Source organism: Onychostoma macrolepis, chromosome 18 (assembly GCF_012432095.1).
Source record: "Onychostoma macrolepis isolate SWU-2019 chromosome 18, ASM1243209v1, whole genome shotgun sequence".
Taxonomy (NCBI): domain Eukaryota; kingdom Metazoa; phylum Chordata; class Actinopteri; order Cypriniformes; family Cyprinidae; genus Onychostoma; species Onychostoma macrolepis.
In genome coordinates this window covers 17,304,146-17,321,563 of record NC_081172.1, presented here as the reverse complement: position 1 = coordinate 17,321,563, position 17,418 = coordinate 17,304,146, and the positions used below count along the sequence as shown (strand labels likewise).

At 37.1% G+C, this 17,418-nt stretch overlaps 3 protein-coding genes across 7 annotated transcripts in view; 1 reads left to right on the top strand and 2 right to left on the bottom strand.

Annotated features, from left to right (window-relative positions):
* LOC131524835 (protein jagged-1b) overlaps positions 1-1,484 on the bottom strand; it is a 73,930-nt gene extending 72,446 nt beyond the window's left edge. The window contains exon 1 of the mRNA XM_058752190.1: positions 1,008-1,484. Coding sequence (XP_058608173.1) covers positions 1,008-1,235 — 228 coding nt within the window. The 5' untranslated portion in view covers positions 1,236-1,484. The remainder of the gene's footprint in view (positions 1-1,007) is intronic.
* An 8,056-nt stretch (positions 1,485-9,540) lies between these two features.
* On the bottom strand, positions 9,541-12,472 carry snrpa (small nuclear ribonucleoprotein polypeptide A). The gene is made up of 7 exons (XM_058751536.1): positions 12,370-12,472; positions 11,860-11,936; positions 11,611-11,783; positions 11,347-11,514; positions 11,074-11,250; positions 10,273-10,361; positions 9,541-10,140 (listed from the first exon to the last, which is right to left on the bottom strand). Exons 2-7 carry the CDS (start codon positions 11,930-11,932, stop codon positions 9,981-9,983), a joined length of 840 nt encoding a protein of 279 aa, XP_058607519.1. The 5' UTR covers positions 11,933-11,936; positions 12,370-12,472; the 3' UTR covers positions 9,541-9,980.
* A 160-nt stretch (positions 12,473-12,632) lies between these two features.
* Positions 12,633-16,546, top strand: actmap (actin maturation protease). Of its 5 annotated transcripts, none has more exons than XM_058751534.1 (7): positions 12,633-12,896; positions 13,077-13,274; positions 13,363-13,431; positions 14,464-14,588; positions 14,756-14,885; positions 15,749-15,819; positions 15,920-16,546. In XM_058751534.1, exons 2-7 carry the CDS (start codon positions 13,099-13,101, stop codon positions 16,249-16,251), a joined length of 903 nt encoding a protein of 300 aa, XP_058607517.1. In that variant the 5' UTR covers positions 12,633-12,896; positions 13,077-13,098; the 3' UTR covers positions 16,252-16,546. The 5 variants fall into 5 exon arrangements, with proteins under 5 accessions (XP_058607517.1, XP_058607516.1, XP_058607515.1 ...); XM_058751533.1 differs by having other exon boundaries at positions 12,633-12,933; XM_058751532.1 differs by having other exon boundaries at positions 12,633-12,987.
* The last annotated feature ends 872 nt before the right edge of the window (positions 16,547-17,418 follow it).

Here is a 17,418-nt window from a genome sequence, read left to right as displayed (position 1 = left end):
CAAAGAGACTCATTTTTCTTTATAAAATCTCCATGGCTGCTACTTTACTGCCTGATGTAAACATAATGAAATTAAAAATAAGCCTTGCTCTAAATAGAAAAACACTGCAATGTCCCCATTTATGCTGGAGCAAAATGATGCTTTTGTTGTACAAATAAGCCAGTGCACCAGGGTACATTTCACACACAAATATGCTGAGCCTTGTTTTTAGTTTCTCCAGTTACAGAGTAAATAGTCTTACAGACAAGCTTTACAATAACAGATTGTCGTGTGCGTCAGATATATTGTTGTATATGAACCACAGCCGACATGAGACTTTCATATCTGCATGAAAATCAAGGCAACACGCCCAAAGAGAGCGACAAGTGCGGCGCGCAACAAAGAAAGATGCAACAACAGGTGGCTGCAGACGGTAACAGCACAACACAAGTCTCTCGTCCACAAAGGTGTAAAACAGAATTATGGTGGTTCCGCACCCCTAATTCAGGGTTAATTACGGTGAAGAAGCAGGATGGGTGTGTTTAAAGTATGCATTGGTTTTTATATCATTTCAAAAATCACAAAAGTTTACAAATTAGTCGTCTTTGCTTGAGGAGGTAGCCATAGCAACAGCTAAGTGGTCGCCGTTGGTTTCGGACAGAGTCGGCAAAAAACATAATTACTGTAAGTATTTATCACGTAATTGTGAATGTGCACAACACAAATGTATCACAAAAAAAATCGTTAAGGTTTAGTTTAAAAAGCATTTAAGTTTACGCTTTGTTTGCGCAAATTGAACCTCAACCGACTGCGCCCAGAAAACGACAGACAGATTGCGTTAAAAAGTTCAAGCTGCCTGAAAGTCGCTAAATAATTCGCACGCTGGGGAAAATCACTTCTAAACAGCGCTAAAGTAAGAACAACCCTGTATTAAATAAGGACCAAGGATTGTCCGTGTAAAGCTCCTGGAGAGAAAACACCCCTGAAAAAAGTGACAGGCTGAAAATAGCGCGTAATCGGCGGCTTACCTGCGGCTGCAGCGCGAGCGAGAGCAGGACAATTACGGTCCAGTGCTGTCCGCGCTCTACATCCCTTATCATCGCCCTAGCAGCACTCCTTCTGTCCGCACTCGTGCTCTCCCAGGAGTGCCAACTCTTTCGGTCTCTATCCATTCTCATAGCAGACATTTGCGCACTTGGTCTGTGCGTACGGAACATCCTTCCCATGTTTGGTGACGCTTTCTTTACACTGTCCATGTGTCCATCGTGAAGACACCGCGTGAAAACGAGCAAAGAAAATGTGGCACAGGTAAATGATGATAAGACCACTGAGGTCTTTCCACACTCCGCGCGCAGTCCAGGGTGCTTCCTCCTCCTCCTCTAGCTCTTCCTCCTTCCACCTGCTACAGTTAAGAAGCTTTGAATGTTCAACCTGCTGACCTAGTGGCTTGAGCTTTCATCCCATTTACTTTCCCACTCACTTAAAGCAGCTCTTTTCCCTCGCGTCAACCGGATAGGCTTTCCCGATGCCCTCCCAAAGCAGAGAGCGAGACTGCGCATCACCGTGGGAAGCACTAGCGGTAAAGTTGCCATTAGAGGGTGTGTCCTCCGCATGGGAATATCCGTCACCTGTCTCTAACTTGAATACAATATCGACATATTTGTTACAAACTGATGTAGGCTAGAAATATAAATTATGTTCATGTATAATGTCAAGAATGCTGCTGTTACAACCCCACTTCCACTACTGCAACAGTAATACAAAATATGGAAATTTAAAATTCAGTGCCTGAATTTATCGTGGAGATACATTTGACTATATATAATCATCTCTTCACCATTCATTTCAACCATTTGATTTAAAAATGAGTTAAATAAATGAAATAAAACTGGAATCAAATAGTCTATAGCACTAGCGTAGCCAGAAATGTTTAAGTGGGTGGGCCTACATAAAACTGGGTGGGCCAGGTGTGTAGCATATGAAAACTGCATGTCAAATTGCCAACAAAAAATACAGCACCAGGTTCATTACACAGTACTTCTAAAGCATGCATTAACATTAGTAATTTGTTATGTTAATGTTCATTTCAAAATTCACTAATAGGACATTATTAAAATTAAAAGTTAACATTTAAAAAGTAAACATTGTTAACATTTGCCTGAGCTAATGTTAACAAAGATGAATAAACACGGTAACAAATGTATTGCTAATGTTAGTTAATGCATTAACTAAGGTTAACTAAAGGAAGTTTATTAAAAAGCATTACCTCAGTCTGAAACAAAGGGGCTTCGCTGATGATTTCATAAATCAAATGTTTCTGTCAGTTCACGCACATCGAGGACCGCAGAAATGTACGCAGCTGCAAATTATGCAGTTTGTTGTGGCGACCAGGATCTAGCACAATGTTTATGTGTTTCTTTCCACAAAGGACACATTTGTTTAGCAGATCAAACTGTACCTATGCTAATATGATGTTTCAAACACGCTTGGTTCAGAAGTTTCCGATCGATAAATCCAGCACCCTCAGGTGGTCTGTCGGGTTTCATTTGTAGACGGTCCGGATTTATTGCTAAGACTTTTACTTTTTAAAAGAATTGATCTGATTTATGTTTGCTTCACTAGGCTATTTTCAAATTTAATTTCACAAACACGCTCATTTTACTATTATATCCTTACGTCGTAAACATAGGTAGTAAACATAACATTGTGGGTGGGACTAACAGAAACTGACGAATCATCATTTTGACAAGCGTATGATGATATGCACCTATAAGAAGAGGGAAAACTAAGAAACGACCTGTAATTGACAATGAAAACAAGCGTTTAATAAATTACATCCATTTGGAAAATTACAAACTTCTCATTGGGTGGGCCACAGATGAAAGTGGGTGGGCCCGGGCCCACCCTTAGCTACGCGATAGAACAAATAGATAAACATGCAGCATGTTTATCTATTTGTTCTGTAGACTATTTGATGTTACATGCTAACTAAAAACAAAAAAAACAAAAAAAGTGTTACAGTCAAATTCTGTGCTTTGTGAGTCCAGCAGAAACGCATTGTTACAAAATTGTGAAAGTGTTGCATTCCTCGTCTGGACAAAGTTCCTATTCTATTCTATAGTCTTTAGTTTGATCAGACATCTTTCTAATTTTAAGATCTCAGCTAACAGGAAACAGAACTTTGGTAACATTCTGGCAAGATTCCGATTCAAAGTTCAAGGTTCTCTTCAATGTGTAACAAGCATTCTTCGAGTAACTTTAATGGAATGTTCGTTCAAAGTTATTGTCAAATCATTAGCATATAAATATTATTTATACTTGTTTTTTTTTTAAATGGGATGTTTCCAGTTTTCAAATACTTTAATGGGAACACTAGAAAAATGTTCTTAGAGCATATTTTTGTTTGCGGATACATCAAATTAAACAGTTCTGTCGGTTACCGGGAAACAGAGAATCATTATAAAACAATTTACTTACAGTTTAAAAATTTGGTGTGTCCTTTGTGATAAAACCTTTATATTTCACAACTTTATATTTTTCACTTATGCCTACACCTTCTACTGTCACCTCAGGACGGTGCTGGTCATGTATAATGCTGATTATACAACACTGTATGGTCTTTATGCATATATGATGCCGGACCAAAAAAAAAAAAAATTTAAATATTAGGTTAAAGTCAACAGCCTAACATCCCTTCTATTTTGTAACAACTACAGTTTATAAATGACAGAAAAAGGCCATACCACAAACAAGATCACTCAGATTCCAAGTCCCAATATCAGTTGTAACAAATAAATTGTGAAACTATGCTATCCCATAATGCACTGGTCTGGAAATTCTCAGTAGGGTTTCTTTTCATGTGTATTCCCATGGCAGTTCTGGAATAATAGGTCTCAAGCTTCACTTAATCTCTGAGCATGATCAAAGTACTGCGGCACCAATTAAAAGACCCCGTCAGAGGGCAGACAATAGACAGACAGAGGCTGTTACATTCAATACTCATGCACATTTACATTACCTCCGGCTTGTTAGCACATCATAGGCTAAAAGTGGAAGCAGCATGCTTTCTCTGACTTAATCATTAGGTCGTTGGGTGAGGACAAAGCAATAAACCCACAAGGTTTGGATGCCAAATAGTGTTTGTGGGGCCCTGTTGCACACAAAATGACTACGGATGTTTTGACAAAGACTGAATATTTGTGTGTTTACAGTAAAGATTTGTTATTGAGGACCACACACATTGCCTAGCCTATATATACCACTGTCTGCAATTCTACATTGCTGAAGAAATAAATGAAAAATGAAAAAAAAAAAAGTAACACCTAGTGTCTATTCTGGGTTGTTTCCTGGTTTTAGATGGGTTTTGACCATTTTTCAGCTGGTCAGGCAGAGAGATCTTTTTAAAACCAGCTTGGCTGGAAGACCAGCTCAGCCTAAACCACCTTTGACTTAATATTGTGGAAATTAAAAACATAGCCTGTATATCGGCGTCATATTGCTGCTTCCCAGATCTCCATATCAGGAATGAGTTCATTTTCCACTGTGCAGGCATGGAGGCAGTTACTACAACACAAAGCATCCGCTTTATGCTGAAAATATAATGAGTCGATTTTATTGACTTGATCCTGTTTCCTCCCCCCATTTGCGACGGGATGGACTTGTTGCTGACGCGCACATCCCTGGAAACCGGTTATTTCCCAAAAGTAGGGTGACCCGTGGTCAGAACAGAGGGCTCTTCAAGTCCGGCTGTGATTAGCATAGAGTGCCGCTGACCTCGACTCAACTGAATTTTAATCGCTCTTTCCTACTGACTCTAAAGCTGGTGTTCAGAGTTAATGATAGGTATAATTTATGGATCCGTTAGAATTTTCAGCTGTTGGCGGGAGTTATTACTTGTACGCCTGTGTTCTGATGATTTTTTATAATTTTTTTGACAGTACATCATTAAATTGTCATTAAATCATTAAATTACTGCACAGATAAACTACCAGCAGTGATCACCACACACTTAGATGATGTTCACCCAAATATTTCACTTTATAAGAAATACACAAACCAATTTTTGTTTAATAATTCAACACTCTGGTTCCGTGAAACTTCAAACAAATGAAATTCAACTTTTAATTAATGGAAAATGATTTTGCATATCAAGTAGAGGAAAAAAATATGGAATCCTTTGATGTTGAGGGAAAAAATCATGGAATCAGCTTGTAATTTGTATTTCTGAAACAAATGCCAGCACATATCTAAGATGCTAATTAGTCAGCAGTTAAAAGAGACTGCTTACAGTCCATTAAGCTGTTGGGATTTGCCTAATTTAAAGGAAACATGGCCCTAACAAGAGAGCTGTCAGCTGAAATGACTGAAAAGATTATAAAACTCCTTCAGGAAGGAAATCCAACATGGAATGTGGCAAAAGAAGTTGGATGTTCCCAGTCAGCTGTTTCTAAAATTAGGCGCAAGTATAAACAAAATGGAAAGGTAATAAAATGAGAACACACAGGCAGACCAAGAAAGACATCAAAAGGTCAGGATAGAAAACTTGAATATAGAAAACGCACAACAAAAGTCAATGTATGTGAACTGTAAGAAACCGGCTGAATGAAATGAGATTTACATATAAGGCAAACGAAAACCAGCATTAACACCTAAACAGGAGAAAACAAGGTTACAGTGGGCTAAAGAGAAGAAGTCATGGAGCGTGGATGATTGGATGAAAGCGATATTCAGCGATGAATCACAAATCTGCACTGGACAAGGAGATGATGCTGGAACTTTTGTCTGGTGCCGTTCTAATGAAATATATAAAGATGACTGCCTGAAGAAAACAATCAAATTTCCATATTCACTTATGATATGGGGTTGCAGGTATAGGACCAGGAGAAATGGCAATCATACCTCAACAGTCAACACATTGAAATTTTCTCATTCCATCAACTGAAAGAAGTTTGTTGATAATGATGCCATTTTTCAGGATGATAATACATCTTGCAGAGCAAAGAGTTTTAGCTTTTCAACAGGAAAGGCATATCAACTCAATGACATGACCAGCAAACAGTCCAGATTTCAATCCGTTTAAAAAAAACCTGGTCCATGGCAAGGCTTCATCTTGCAAAGCTTATCTGTCAACTGCTATTCAAGAAAGTTGGAACCAACTTGATGAAGAATATTGTTTTTTTTTTTTCATTAGTGAAGTTCATGCCCTAAAGAATTCAGGCTGTCATAAAAGCCAGAGGAGGAGCAAGAATATTGTTGTTTTTTTCCTCAACATTGAATGATTCCATAATTTTTCCCCTACTCAATATGGAAAACAGTTTTCCATTAATTAAAAGAATTTAATCTAATTTGTTTGAGATATGTTTCACATAACCAGAGATATTCAATTATTAAACAAAACTTGTTTTGTGTCGTACATGCGATTCATTTATTTGTTATGAAGTAAAAAAATTGGGTGATCATCTAAGTTGTTGGCAGGGGTTGTACGTGATGAGTGGCATTCACGTAACAAACGTTTCCAGAAAAAGCAAAGATGACAGCCTGTGTTACATATTTCCTAAAGCAGAAAATCAATTCTCCACTGTGATAAATGGGAAGCTATTGATCGATCTCTTCAGGTACAAACCTTACAACAGTAGATGTCTCCATCTGCTGGACTCATTGTGAACTCAAAGTTGGTGATTAATAAGGAAATGGAGAGCCAGTCCCTCTGGATGCACAAGAACATCCTCATATTTGTCCACAATTTGGCATGGAAATAAAGGAATAGCCTACGTAGTAAACAGAGAATAAACTAAACCTACTCAGTTTATAGTCACCAATTTGTAGGCTTGAGCCCATTGTGGGGGTCAGTTTGTGGGTGTATTGGACATGTGTAGTTTTTTTCAAACCGACCAACCTGTTGTTTGGTCATATGATCAGCGTGGGGACAGCTGTGTCCCACACATTGCTGGCATAAGAAGTGTCTGTTCTGCGAGTCAAAGGGGGCAGTGTTGGTGGACAACAAACTGCTAGGCAGGATGCCAATTGCAAAGACATACACAGCACCAGCTGAAAGTTAAGGTCAGGTTTTTCTCAAGGCAGAACAGCAGAGTGTGCAGAGGCTTGGGAAAACTGCAGAAGAATGCACGGTTTACACAGAAAAAAGTTGACCTAGTTATTTAGGTCACAACACAATGTAACTCAAGGCGGCCCCTATTATACAGCTGACAGTCCAGAGTCCCTCGAACTTAATTGAAGAGTAAATTACCTCTTATACAATACTCACAAAGACTCCCAGCTCATGAGAGGGTGATTTAACTTCAATAGAAATCACTCACTGCTAGAGATTAAAGAGAGCGAATGTATGAACTCAGACGGCAGGACGATCAGTTTATGATGAGTTTGTGAATGCATTGGCATAAAACATATCTGATTCCATCTTGACACAATTGATTTCATAGAACAAAAAATTTTCATTCACTCATAATCTTGGGGTTATACATTTGAGTACCACACAAATGGGGAATAAAGTAAATTCCTTAGAAATCAGACTTAAGGCTTAAAGCCTGAAGATCAATAAACCACTGAATCAAAGAGTGTCACATGCACTTATGCATGATCAAGGCTGCTTATGCTTTTAAGGATTTTTGAATGTTTGATGTCAAAGGAATAATTGTCCCCACTTCTCCCTGCCCAAAAGCCAATTTGGATGCAGACTGTCACTGAGATGAGAAGAGAAGATCCCCTGAGTTTGTTGGCTTCTACTTCAAAAGGATGAGTGACAGACAAGGACAACCACAAGTAACAAGGACTGGCGCTAGATGCCGTGGACACACACTAAAGAAAGACACAACTATATGGTAAAGTTTCAGAGGCGATCATTACTGATATGGTAGGGCGAACTGAACTACTTCTAAATGCTTGCGAACAAGGACGCGTGTCATGAAAAAGCCGACTTAAACAGTAAATTGTTGTCAGGAAATGAAAACTGGTGTGGCTCAGTTCGGTTTCATAAACACACACAAACACTACTGTTAAAAAGTTAGGGGTGAGGTTTTTTATTATTATTATTATTGAATGATGCGGACCTAGGCTGCATTTATTCGTAAAAAGTGAAAAAAATAAATAAAATTTTTAAAGCTTTACTTTAAAACTTTTTCTATTTTATTACATTTTAAACTGTAACTATTCACGTGATGGCAACGCTGAATTTTTAGCAGCCATTTCTCCAGTATCAAAGAATCTTACGGTTCAAAATCTTTTGACTGGTAGTGTATATAATGATATAATTAATGTGCTCCATAAAATAAAATAATTGTGTGGCTCTACTCTAGCTGCACAGGATCAGCCCACTACTCAAACTGAATAATAAGAACAAAATCTGCATTTACATTACATCTGCGAACGTTCAATCGGCATTTCAGGTACAGTTTTGAAATGGTTTCAATCTTTCCCGTCAAATAGAAGTTTCTCCGTTAGTTTAGGTGCTCTTTCATCCTCGATGGCTCGACTTACTTGCGGTGTACCCCAGGGATCGATTTTAGCACCATTGTTATTGTCACTGTATATGCTACCTCTGGGTTCTATTATGAGTAAATATGGGGTATTGTACCACTGCTATGCAGATGATACACAACTCTATATACCCATAAAACGTAATGATACCTTAGCATTTAAAAGACTGGAAGCCTGTTTGCAAGAAATCAAAGTGTGGCTCACAAATAACTTTGTTACTCAACGATGGAAAAAAACTCAAATCATTCTATTTGGGCCAAAAGAGCACTCAGGTGGAAAACCTATTGACTTACTCCATATCGTACCTCAGATGTCAAGGATCTTGGTTTCCGCCTTGATAACAGTCTCAAATTAGACAAACAAATTAATGCAATAGTTAGTACCAGTTTTTATCATATTAGTCGGTTAGCTAAAGTCAAACCTTTCCTAAATAGGAAAGGTTTTGAAACTGCTATCCACGCGTCTATTTCCACACGTCTCGACTACTGTAATTCTTTGTATGTTGGGTTACCCCTCTCTTCCATTTCTCGCCTTCAAATGGTCCAAAATGCGTCTGCCCGTCTACTCACAGGAAGTCGCAAACGAGACCATATCACACCAATTTTATGCACACTGCATTGGCTACCAGTCCAATATCGAATCGACTACAAAATTCTATTATTTGTCTATAAAGCTCTTAACAACTTAGCTCCAAGGTATCTCTCCGACTTACTCACCATCTACAACCCGGCTAGGTCACAGATCCCAAGATGGCCATCTTCTGCGAATACCACGGTCTCGCCTGCAACGCAGGGGCGACAGAGCCTTCGCAGTAGCTGGTCCTAAGCTATGGAAGAGCCTGCCATTATCTGTCAGAACGGTCTCCACGTTAGCCGAATTCAAATCTAGGTTAAAAACGCATCTTTTTTTCTTGTGCTTTTAAATCTTTGCAATGTGTATCTGTTTTTATCCTTACTTTATTTTACTTTACTTTGTACAGCACTTTGGCCAACAAACGTGCCCTAGAAATAAATTGAATTGAAAATCTCAAACCCCATGTCAAGAGAAAAAAACAAGCAGAAAGCAAGATGCAAAACATTGTGATTTAATAAAAACATCAAAGCTCCAGGTACAATGTCTGGGGACCAGACTCTGGGTGCAATGCTTTTGAATACATAATTGTAATTAAAAAATAAAAAATAAAATAAAAATAAAAAACCCCTGCATACTTACAAACTCACCAAAGCCGACCATCGCAGAAGAGGGAATAAAAGTTAAAAGATGAAGTGTGGGGGACATTTCCATTCACTCCTTACCTTGCATTGTGCAGAACAAATCTAACGGGCACAGCTAGGCAAGTCCCATCAACTAAAAATTCACATTTCATCTCTGGACTTTTTCTTTTGAATGGTGTGCGGGTAATCTACTCAGCCATTAAACAGCCTGAACTGTCCCAAGGGGTCAGTGGTTCCTAAACGCAGGCCTGAGTATAACTGCCATTTTTCATAGAAGCTGCATATAGGTGAATGTTATTTCTTTGCAAATGAGATTTTCATTGCATTGCTCTGTGTGATCTTAAAGCCTTGCAAAGCTTCTCTGGCTGCACCCGCCTGCACCTCATTATCAAACTCCACAAAGGCGATGTCGTGACGACCCGGGACAAGACGGACTTCTTTGAATCCAGGAAACCTATGGGAAGAAAGTGGCCTTGTTATTAGCAAAAGATGATCAAAGATTTTAAAATGATCTGGAATTTTACCAGCACCCCACTAAACAAGGTTTAAAAGCGACAGTTTCTGAAGAAAGCAAACAAACACTCACTGGTTGAACAGCATAGACAGCATGAGCTCGTTCGTCTCCTCTGGGAGATTGGTGAGAAACAGGATATGGTTGGGAGGGTTTTCTGACACCTACAGACAAAGTGTTATTAAATCAAAGAGTGATGCACTGAAATTTCAGCAAGTGAAAATATACAGTCAAAACAGTTTTGGAGGGCTGAAATCATTGACTTAATGGTGATGTTTAATTGGTGCTTCTCCAATGACATTTTGATTGCGTCAGTATCCATTTCAAACACAAAAAGTGGATAAACTACAACAGATAAACATGCCAGCTGTGTATATGCGAGGGCTGGATTGACAGGATTGTCATTTTTAAAACAAATGACAAAATACTGTGAACAAAACATCACTAAACATACTTATAGCACACCTACCATCCAATAATTGCAATAAGCGATTTGACACTCTATATCGTTTTGACTACCGTTTTTTATATTTATATATATATATAATTAAAAAAAATAAAAAAAAGAGATAAGATTATAAAATAAAATCTATAGCTGTATCTGCATCAGTTCAAGTGGCACCATGGAGCGCGATTGAATCATTCAGTTTCTCCAATTTACTACTAGTTAAAGTGAGACAAACATGAAAACAAGTTATGACAGCAAAATTACTGTAAGTTTAAATGTTTCAATCGATTCACACATCAAGTTGATATAAAAACTGCCTTGTGTGCAATTTAACTATCATTATTAAATTTGATTAATTGATAACCAATTAAACTTGAATTTCTATACATCATTAATAGTAAAAGGTACATTCCAGTTTTATTACAAACCTGCTGTGGCATCTGGCCAGGCATTTGACCTGGCATCATCTGACCTGGAGGCATAGCACCTGGAGGCATCTGCCCAGGTGCCATGCCAGGAGGCGGCATCATACCAGGCGGAGGCATGTAGGGAGGCTGACCGGGCATTGGCATCATGCGAGGGGCTTGGCTCATGGGTGGCATTCCCTGTAAGTGACCAAAACAAAAACAAAAGAATCAAAATAAATCGATAACCGCCTGAAAACAGATCACAATGGCACACAAATTTCCAAATATACGAACAGGCATGGATGCAGGTACGCCGGCCATAGCAGCTGTGGCAGAAGCCTTTTTCCCAGCACCTGCTTCAGGGACTTTAGGCTTTTTCTTCTCTTTCTTACGGTCTCGCTCCACATATGTGCCCTTCATTTTTGCAATGATATCAGAGTCCTGCTTTGCATACTGAATACGCTGTGAACAGATTTTAAGAGCATGTTAGCTCAGATCACAACATTTTGGCTTTAAAACATCAACTTAAAAGTGCACGTATATTTTTATTATATATACCATAGGTTTATCATAAAATGGGAAGCCTTGCATAGACCGGAGTGCATTGGAAGCGCTGTTGATCTCCTTGAAGATCACAAAGGCCTGACCTCTCATTTTCAGTGTAGGAGAGACTAGGATGTCCAGAATTTGTCCAAACTGGGAGAATATAGCATACAACGACTTCTTCAGTTCTATTAAAAGAAGAGGAAAAGGTCATAACAAGAAAAATGAACAAAATCGTTTTATTAAAATTAATAAACACCATACCATCTTTTTTGATCTTTTCATTTAGGTTGTTGATGTAAATAGTGTGATTTAACCGCATCTCCTGGTTCGTCATGATTCTGGAATTAAAAACACAGATATTAAACCCTCTGCAGGGAATGAAAGGCCAACTCCAACTCACTGGAACGTGAATGAGGAAGAAAAAAGAAAAGAAAAAGCTTAATCATTTTCTAAACTTCCCCAACTCTTATTGATTACATGTTAGAAATAATCTATTTTGGTAAAAAAAAAAAAAAAATAATCATCAAGAAGTACGTTTATGTTTACATTCAAAATTGCGCTATAAAAACTGTGAATGACTGACATAACGTTACCTCGTTGTTTTAAGCGAAAGCTAGCGAGTTAGCTTGTTAGCTTGTCAATTAATTCAATTGCGAATTATTACAATTTCACAATTCAAAGAAAACCCATATTTTGATAAAATAAGCAAAAAAATAATAAGCTGATAAACAGTATTAAAAAAAAACAGAGAAGACAATTCGACACACTTACAATTATTAAACGAGCTTCTGCCAACCACACACTTGAATAAGAAGCAAACCACACAACATAAAAAACGTGCGACTTCCGCCTGAAAACCCGCCTATATAAGAATTCGATTGGACAGCTGGTCTCCCGGCGAATCTGCCGATTGGTTGTCTGTCCAGCACACCCGCCTACCAAAGCTCTTTCTCATTGGCTATTTTAGAGAAGAGCGGGCTGTTCTATGAACTGATTGGTGCGTTGGTCGTGTTACGCTGTTTTCTGTCCGGCTGTCACGTCGTTGAATAGGAAATATATAAATTGCAGGTTCTAATATTGAACAAACGATAGCATGCCCTTTTAATTGGTTTAATACAAATATATCGCCATCGCCACATTAAAAAAATATTATTATCTTTGGTGTTTTTGTATTTTTCCTCTCACGACCATGGGAGTATATGACCTTATTTGGTGTTCCCTAAATAGAGAACACTACCCAGACTTCAGCTGCACTTCACAGCCAGTTACTAGTAGACATAGTGAATTAACTTCCTGATGTAGGTTCGTGTAATTTTGCGAATTCTTATATAATTAGTACGTGCATTCATTGCAGCATTGTTTTGGTGTCGTTTTATTGGACACTACATTGTAACGTCTGTGACACCATGTCATGTAAATCAGTATACTCTTACATGTTGTCTATTGTTTTTCATTTACTTCTCTCATTCACTCCACAGTGTGAAAGTGTGTTGGAGCAGCATGTCTGTGGAGGATGTTGCAGCACCTCCTCCACCTCCACCTCCACCTCCACCTCCATCACTGGCTCGCTCAGTGTCCAGCAAAAAGAAACTTTACCAGGCTTTATCAGAGGGAAGGGCCCCTGTAGAAGGGGACTATGAAGAGGCCAGAATTATTCTAGGACAGAGAGAAAACAGGCGAGTACAAACCGCACTTTTGTACTCCAAAAACTTTTTTGTACAGCCTTGATCACTTTTTATCTTTTCTCAACATTTCTCCATGAAGTTTTAGGAAGGATCTGCAGTGGTTGCTGTTCAATAAGTATGTGCCTTCACTTATTCAAGATGGTCCACAGTAAGTTTCCATAAAAATATGTAATTTTTGTTGTTGATATTTTAGAGCTTTGATATGTGATTGTTGTTGTATACAGTTGTGGTCAAAAAATTACACCTTAATCTGCAAATCTTAATTGTTTTTCTGAAATAAGAGGGACGTAACATTTATTAATTTTTATAGTTTTTTAAAATCAAAATAAGAGGGATAAAATGAATTTTGATCCCTCTTGTGGTAAAATAATTAACATTTTGTTAATTGCAAAGGTTTGACCACAACTGTATAATGCATGTGTGTATACATGATATCACACTATTTAATTTAAAGATAGCAAAACACGTGCTGCAATAAAATGTATTATTCTTTCTGTATTATAATATTACATAATGTTTACTAAATTAGAAATAAATAATTTTAAAATGAGTCAGAATGTGGAAAATCATTTAAATTTAATAAAAATAATTAACCTGTAAAATAAAGAGAATAATAATTTGAAACTTGTTATGTAATCCTATTATAGTATTTTGCACAAATAAAGAATGTTAAAAATATGCATAAAAAAGAAAAAAGAAGTAAACAAAAAGACATGGGTTATTATAGTTCAAGACAAAAACAAAAAATAACTTTAAAACTTTAACTGAAAAAAAAATTCAACTTGTTATCAAGGAAACAGTTTTCATTTTCATTTAGTTTATCTTGATGTACTGAAATAAATTCTAAAAATGAATAAAAAATATTATAATTAATACAAATGACAAAAACACAACAAAATTTCAGAAACAGAACAAAAAAACAGAAAATCTAAAAATAAAAACTAATTCAAAATATTAATAAAAAACTATAATAGTATCTCAATGATACTAAAATAACACTGATAAAGTGAAGAACTTAAAAGATTATTTAATAAACGTAATGTTACGTTTCCCTGTATTCTGACACTTATCGGCCAAATAGAAAAGCTTATCAGCTGATATCTGTCTTGACAATACATCGGTCCATTGCTGTTGTTTTTACTGCTAGTTGATATTTCTCTGCTCTTGTATGTAACTTCAGATGTGGTCTTGTGGCCTTATGGATGGCGACTCATCTTCTGCAGCCTCCTAAGACAGTGGTGCTGGAGACTCTGGTCCAGATGGCAAAAGACAACGGCTACACTGAACAAGGAGAAATGTTTTCTGGTACTTAGTAAATGTAACTGTCATATTAAGTGGAATTAAGTATTACCATGTTGATGAAAAAGGAACTAGTGTTGGGTAATTGTCTTAAGGGTATTTGTGGCTTTCCACACTATAAACAGAAGACTACTAAATGCTACAATGTTTGTGTTTTTTCTGTTTTGAAATAGCTAGTGACATGGCCAAGCTGGCAGAGGAAGTGTGTGGGTGCAGAGTTCAGAGGTTATCAGGAGGCATGATGGGAGAAAATACTGCTGTCATTCTTAAACACCTCGCTGCCGGGCAACCTGTTCTTATACCGTATCTTTACTACTCACATATTGGATTATTCATGTTGGTCCACGATTGTTTTTATTGTTTTGCTCACTGTTTTCTAAAATCATTTTATTTTATGTATTTATTTATGTTACCACATGGTCACTTTTTTTGTTTTGCTTACTGTTTTTTGAAATGAAAGTTTGTATTTTATTTTATTTTTTTATTATTTTATTAGCGCTAGGCCACGTTTTTGTTTTGATCAAAGTTTTCTAATGTGTGTGTGTGTGTTTCTGAATTTCTTTTTGTAAATTTTATTTAACCTCTAGGCCTCTTTTTGTTTTGATCACTGTTCTGAAATTATTGTATTTTATTTTTTATTATTTAAATTTATTTTATTTTATTACCACTGGACCACGTTTTTTTTTATCAAAGTTTTCAAATATGTGTGTGTGTGTGTGTGTGTGTGTGTGTGTATACAAGCATACAAATAATTTGAGAAAACAGTGATCCAAAAAAATAACAAACTCAGTGGTAAAATAAAAATAAATAATAAGTTTATAAAATATATACGTTTTATTTATTTTTTTATTTTACCACTGAGTTATTTTTATTTATTTTATTTATTTATTATTTGAATCACTGTTTTCTCAAATTATTTGTACATTTTATTGAATTTTGTTATTTTACCTCTATTCCTTTTTTTGTTTTCCGAGTGTATTTTATTTAGTTTAGTTTAGTTTTTTGACACAAGGCCACATTTCTAAATTGACGACTTTGTTTGCATGTGCTAACATAATCAAATACAACATGATACAAATACACATATTCATAGTCATGTGCATATTACACTATTAACGAATGACATCTGTTCAGACAGTTTGTAGTTCCTGACAGCGCTGGCACAGATATGATGAGGATTTTAATCATGAGCCCTGTTTACGCAATGGTCACAAAGCCCACTGGGCAGTCGTCTCAGGTGAGACTCAACAATTAACAAACTCAGTAAGTTGAAACGTATGTCACAAAGGTATATGACGAAACAGTACTTCAGTCTAATAATTTCTGTCTTTATCCAGGTGTGTTATTAGGCTTAAGACAGGGGTGTGTGGACAGCAGACACTTCCCCCCTGACCTCACACTTCCCTGGCTGCATCTCTCTCAGAACGAGGCTTCTGTCTCATGGCCGACCGATGACATTAAAGAGGTGTTTGTTCTGGCTAAGCAGGGGAAGAGTCTACGCTACCAGCTGTGGAAGTTTGAGCTGATAACACAGAGCAACAGTCAACTCAAGGAGATGGACCCTCAGAGAGCCAGCGATGGGATGAGGTACGTGCTTCCTCCTGGCGGCGTACAGGACGGTCTAGCGGGACAAGTGCTTCTGCTCCACACTAACACACAGAAGAGCTGATCAAGAACACCAAAGACTCCTATTCAGGCCGTATGAGCTCTTTCAGGAGCTGGTTGCACACCTGTATTTTCAGTTCTTGTCCACTAGGTGTCCTTATAGTTTGAGTGTTTTTAAAGGTGCAATGCAAAACATAAATTACTTTCTGTATGCAGAATAGGGTAATTATATTAATTAATAGGATATTAGGATTTTAGAATGAAGAATGGTTACAGAGACAGATTCGTATTTGTAGTTTGGTTTGAAGTACATTTCACAAGCAAGTGGTTTTAAAGAATAAACTGGTAGATTTTTGACATTTTGTGGTTCGAATCCTTCTCTTTTCTCATGGTGGTGTCTGCTAGCTCTCAAGTTTGTGAAACAATAATGCTTTTGACCGTTTTGACTATTTAACAGCATTTAGACGGTTAACTGTTTTGTTGACCAGTATGAGGTAATCCTCTAGACTAATCAGAACATTCAGTTCGGTTCAGGACAAACAAACTGAACGGAGGATGTAAGTCAGATGTCATTTACTGATGACCCTCGGTTATAGAACAAAGTGTTTGGCTGTTCTGATGTCATCCAGCGGTTTCAGAACCCTTCTGTTGTGCAACTTGAGGAAGAGCTGCTCTCCACACAGGAAATTATGACAGAGGAAAACATCACTTAGCAGGAATAGAACATTTACCGTAATAAAGTGAGCAGTATCCTTGTAATCCAAATCATGTCCAGAATGTCCTCCTCACTCACGACAATGTTCAATTCAATATAGTGCTATTATTTTAGGGTCAGTAAGATTTGTCGGTAACACTTTAGTATAGGAATATACTATTGAGGACGAAAATAGAGCACTTTTTTGTACTTAATATACTAAAAATGATTCTTTAGTACTTCTTAAGATCATCTAAGTGTACTCTGTGCTATTTTGAGACGCCATGAATATGAACTAAAATGCACTTTTAACATACTATCTCTGTATTAAAAAAACGTATTTAGTTACCACTTGTAGTACACTTGAGTGTCCTACTAGTGTATGAAAGATGGGTACAAGTGGTAACTAAATACATTTTTTTAATACAGAGATAGTATGTTAAAAGTGCATTTTAGTTCATATTCATGGTGACTCAAAATAGCACAGTTGAGTACACTTAGATGATCTTAAGTTTATCTTAAGAAGTACTAAAGAAT

Excerpts from the sequence above, each read along its gene's own strand:
- snrpa (XM_058751536.1), bottom strand. The coding sequence starts at position 11,932 with ATGACGAACCAGGAGATGCGGTTAAATCACACTATTTACATCAACAAC. Across the intron at positions 11,784-11,859 it reads TGAAAAGATCAAAAAAGATG|AACTGAAGAAGTCGTTGTAT; the intron begins GTATGGTGTTTA and ends TTCTTTTAATAG. Across the intron at positions 10,362-11,073 it reads CTGGCCAGATGCCACAGCAG|GTGTCAGAAAACCCTCCCAA; the intron begins GTTTGTAATAAA and ends CTTTGTCTGTAG.
- actmap (XM_058751534.1), top strand. The coding sequence starts at position 13,099 with ATGTCTGTGGAGGATGTTGCAGCACCTCCTCCACCTCCACCTCCACCT. Across the intron at positions 14,886-15,748 it reads GGGCAACCTGTTCTTATACC|ATATGATGAGGATTTTAATC; the intron begins GTATCTTTACTA and ends GCGCTGGCACAG. Across the intron at positions 15,820-15,919 it reads CCACTGGGCAGTCGTCTCAG|GTGTGTTATTAGGCTTAAGA; the intron begins GTGAGACTCAAC and ends GTCTTTATCCAG.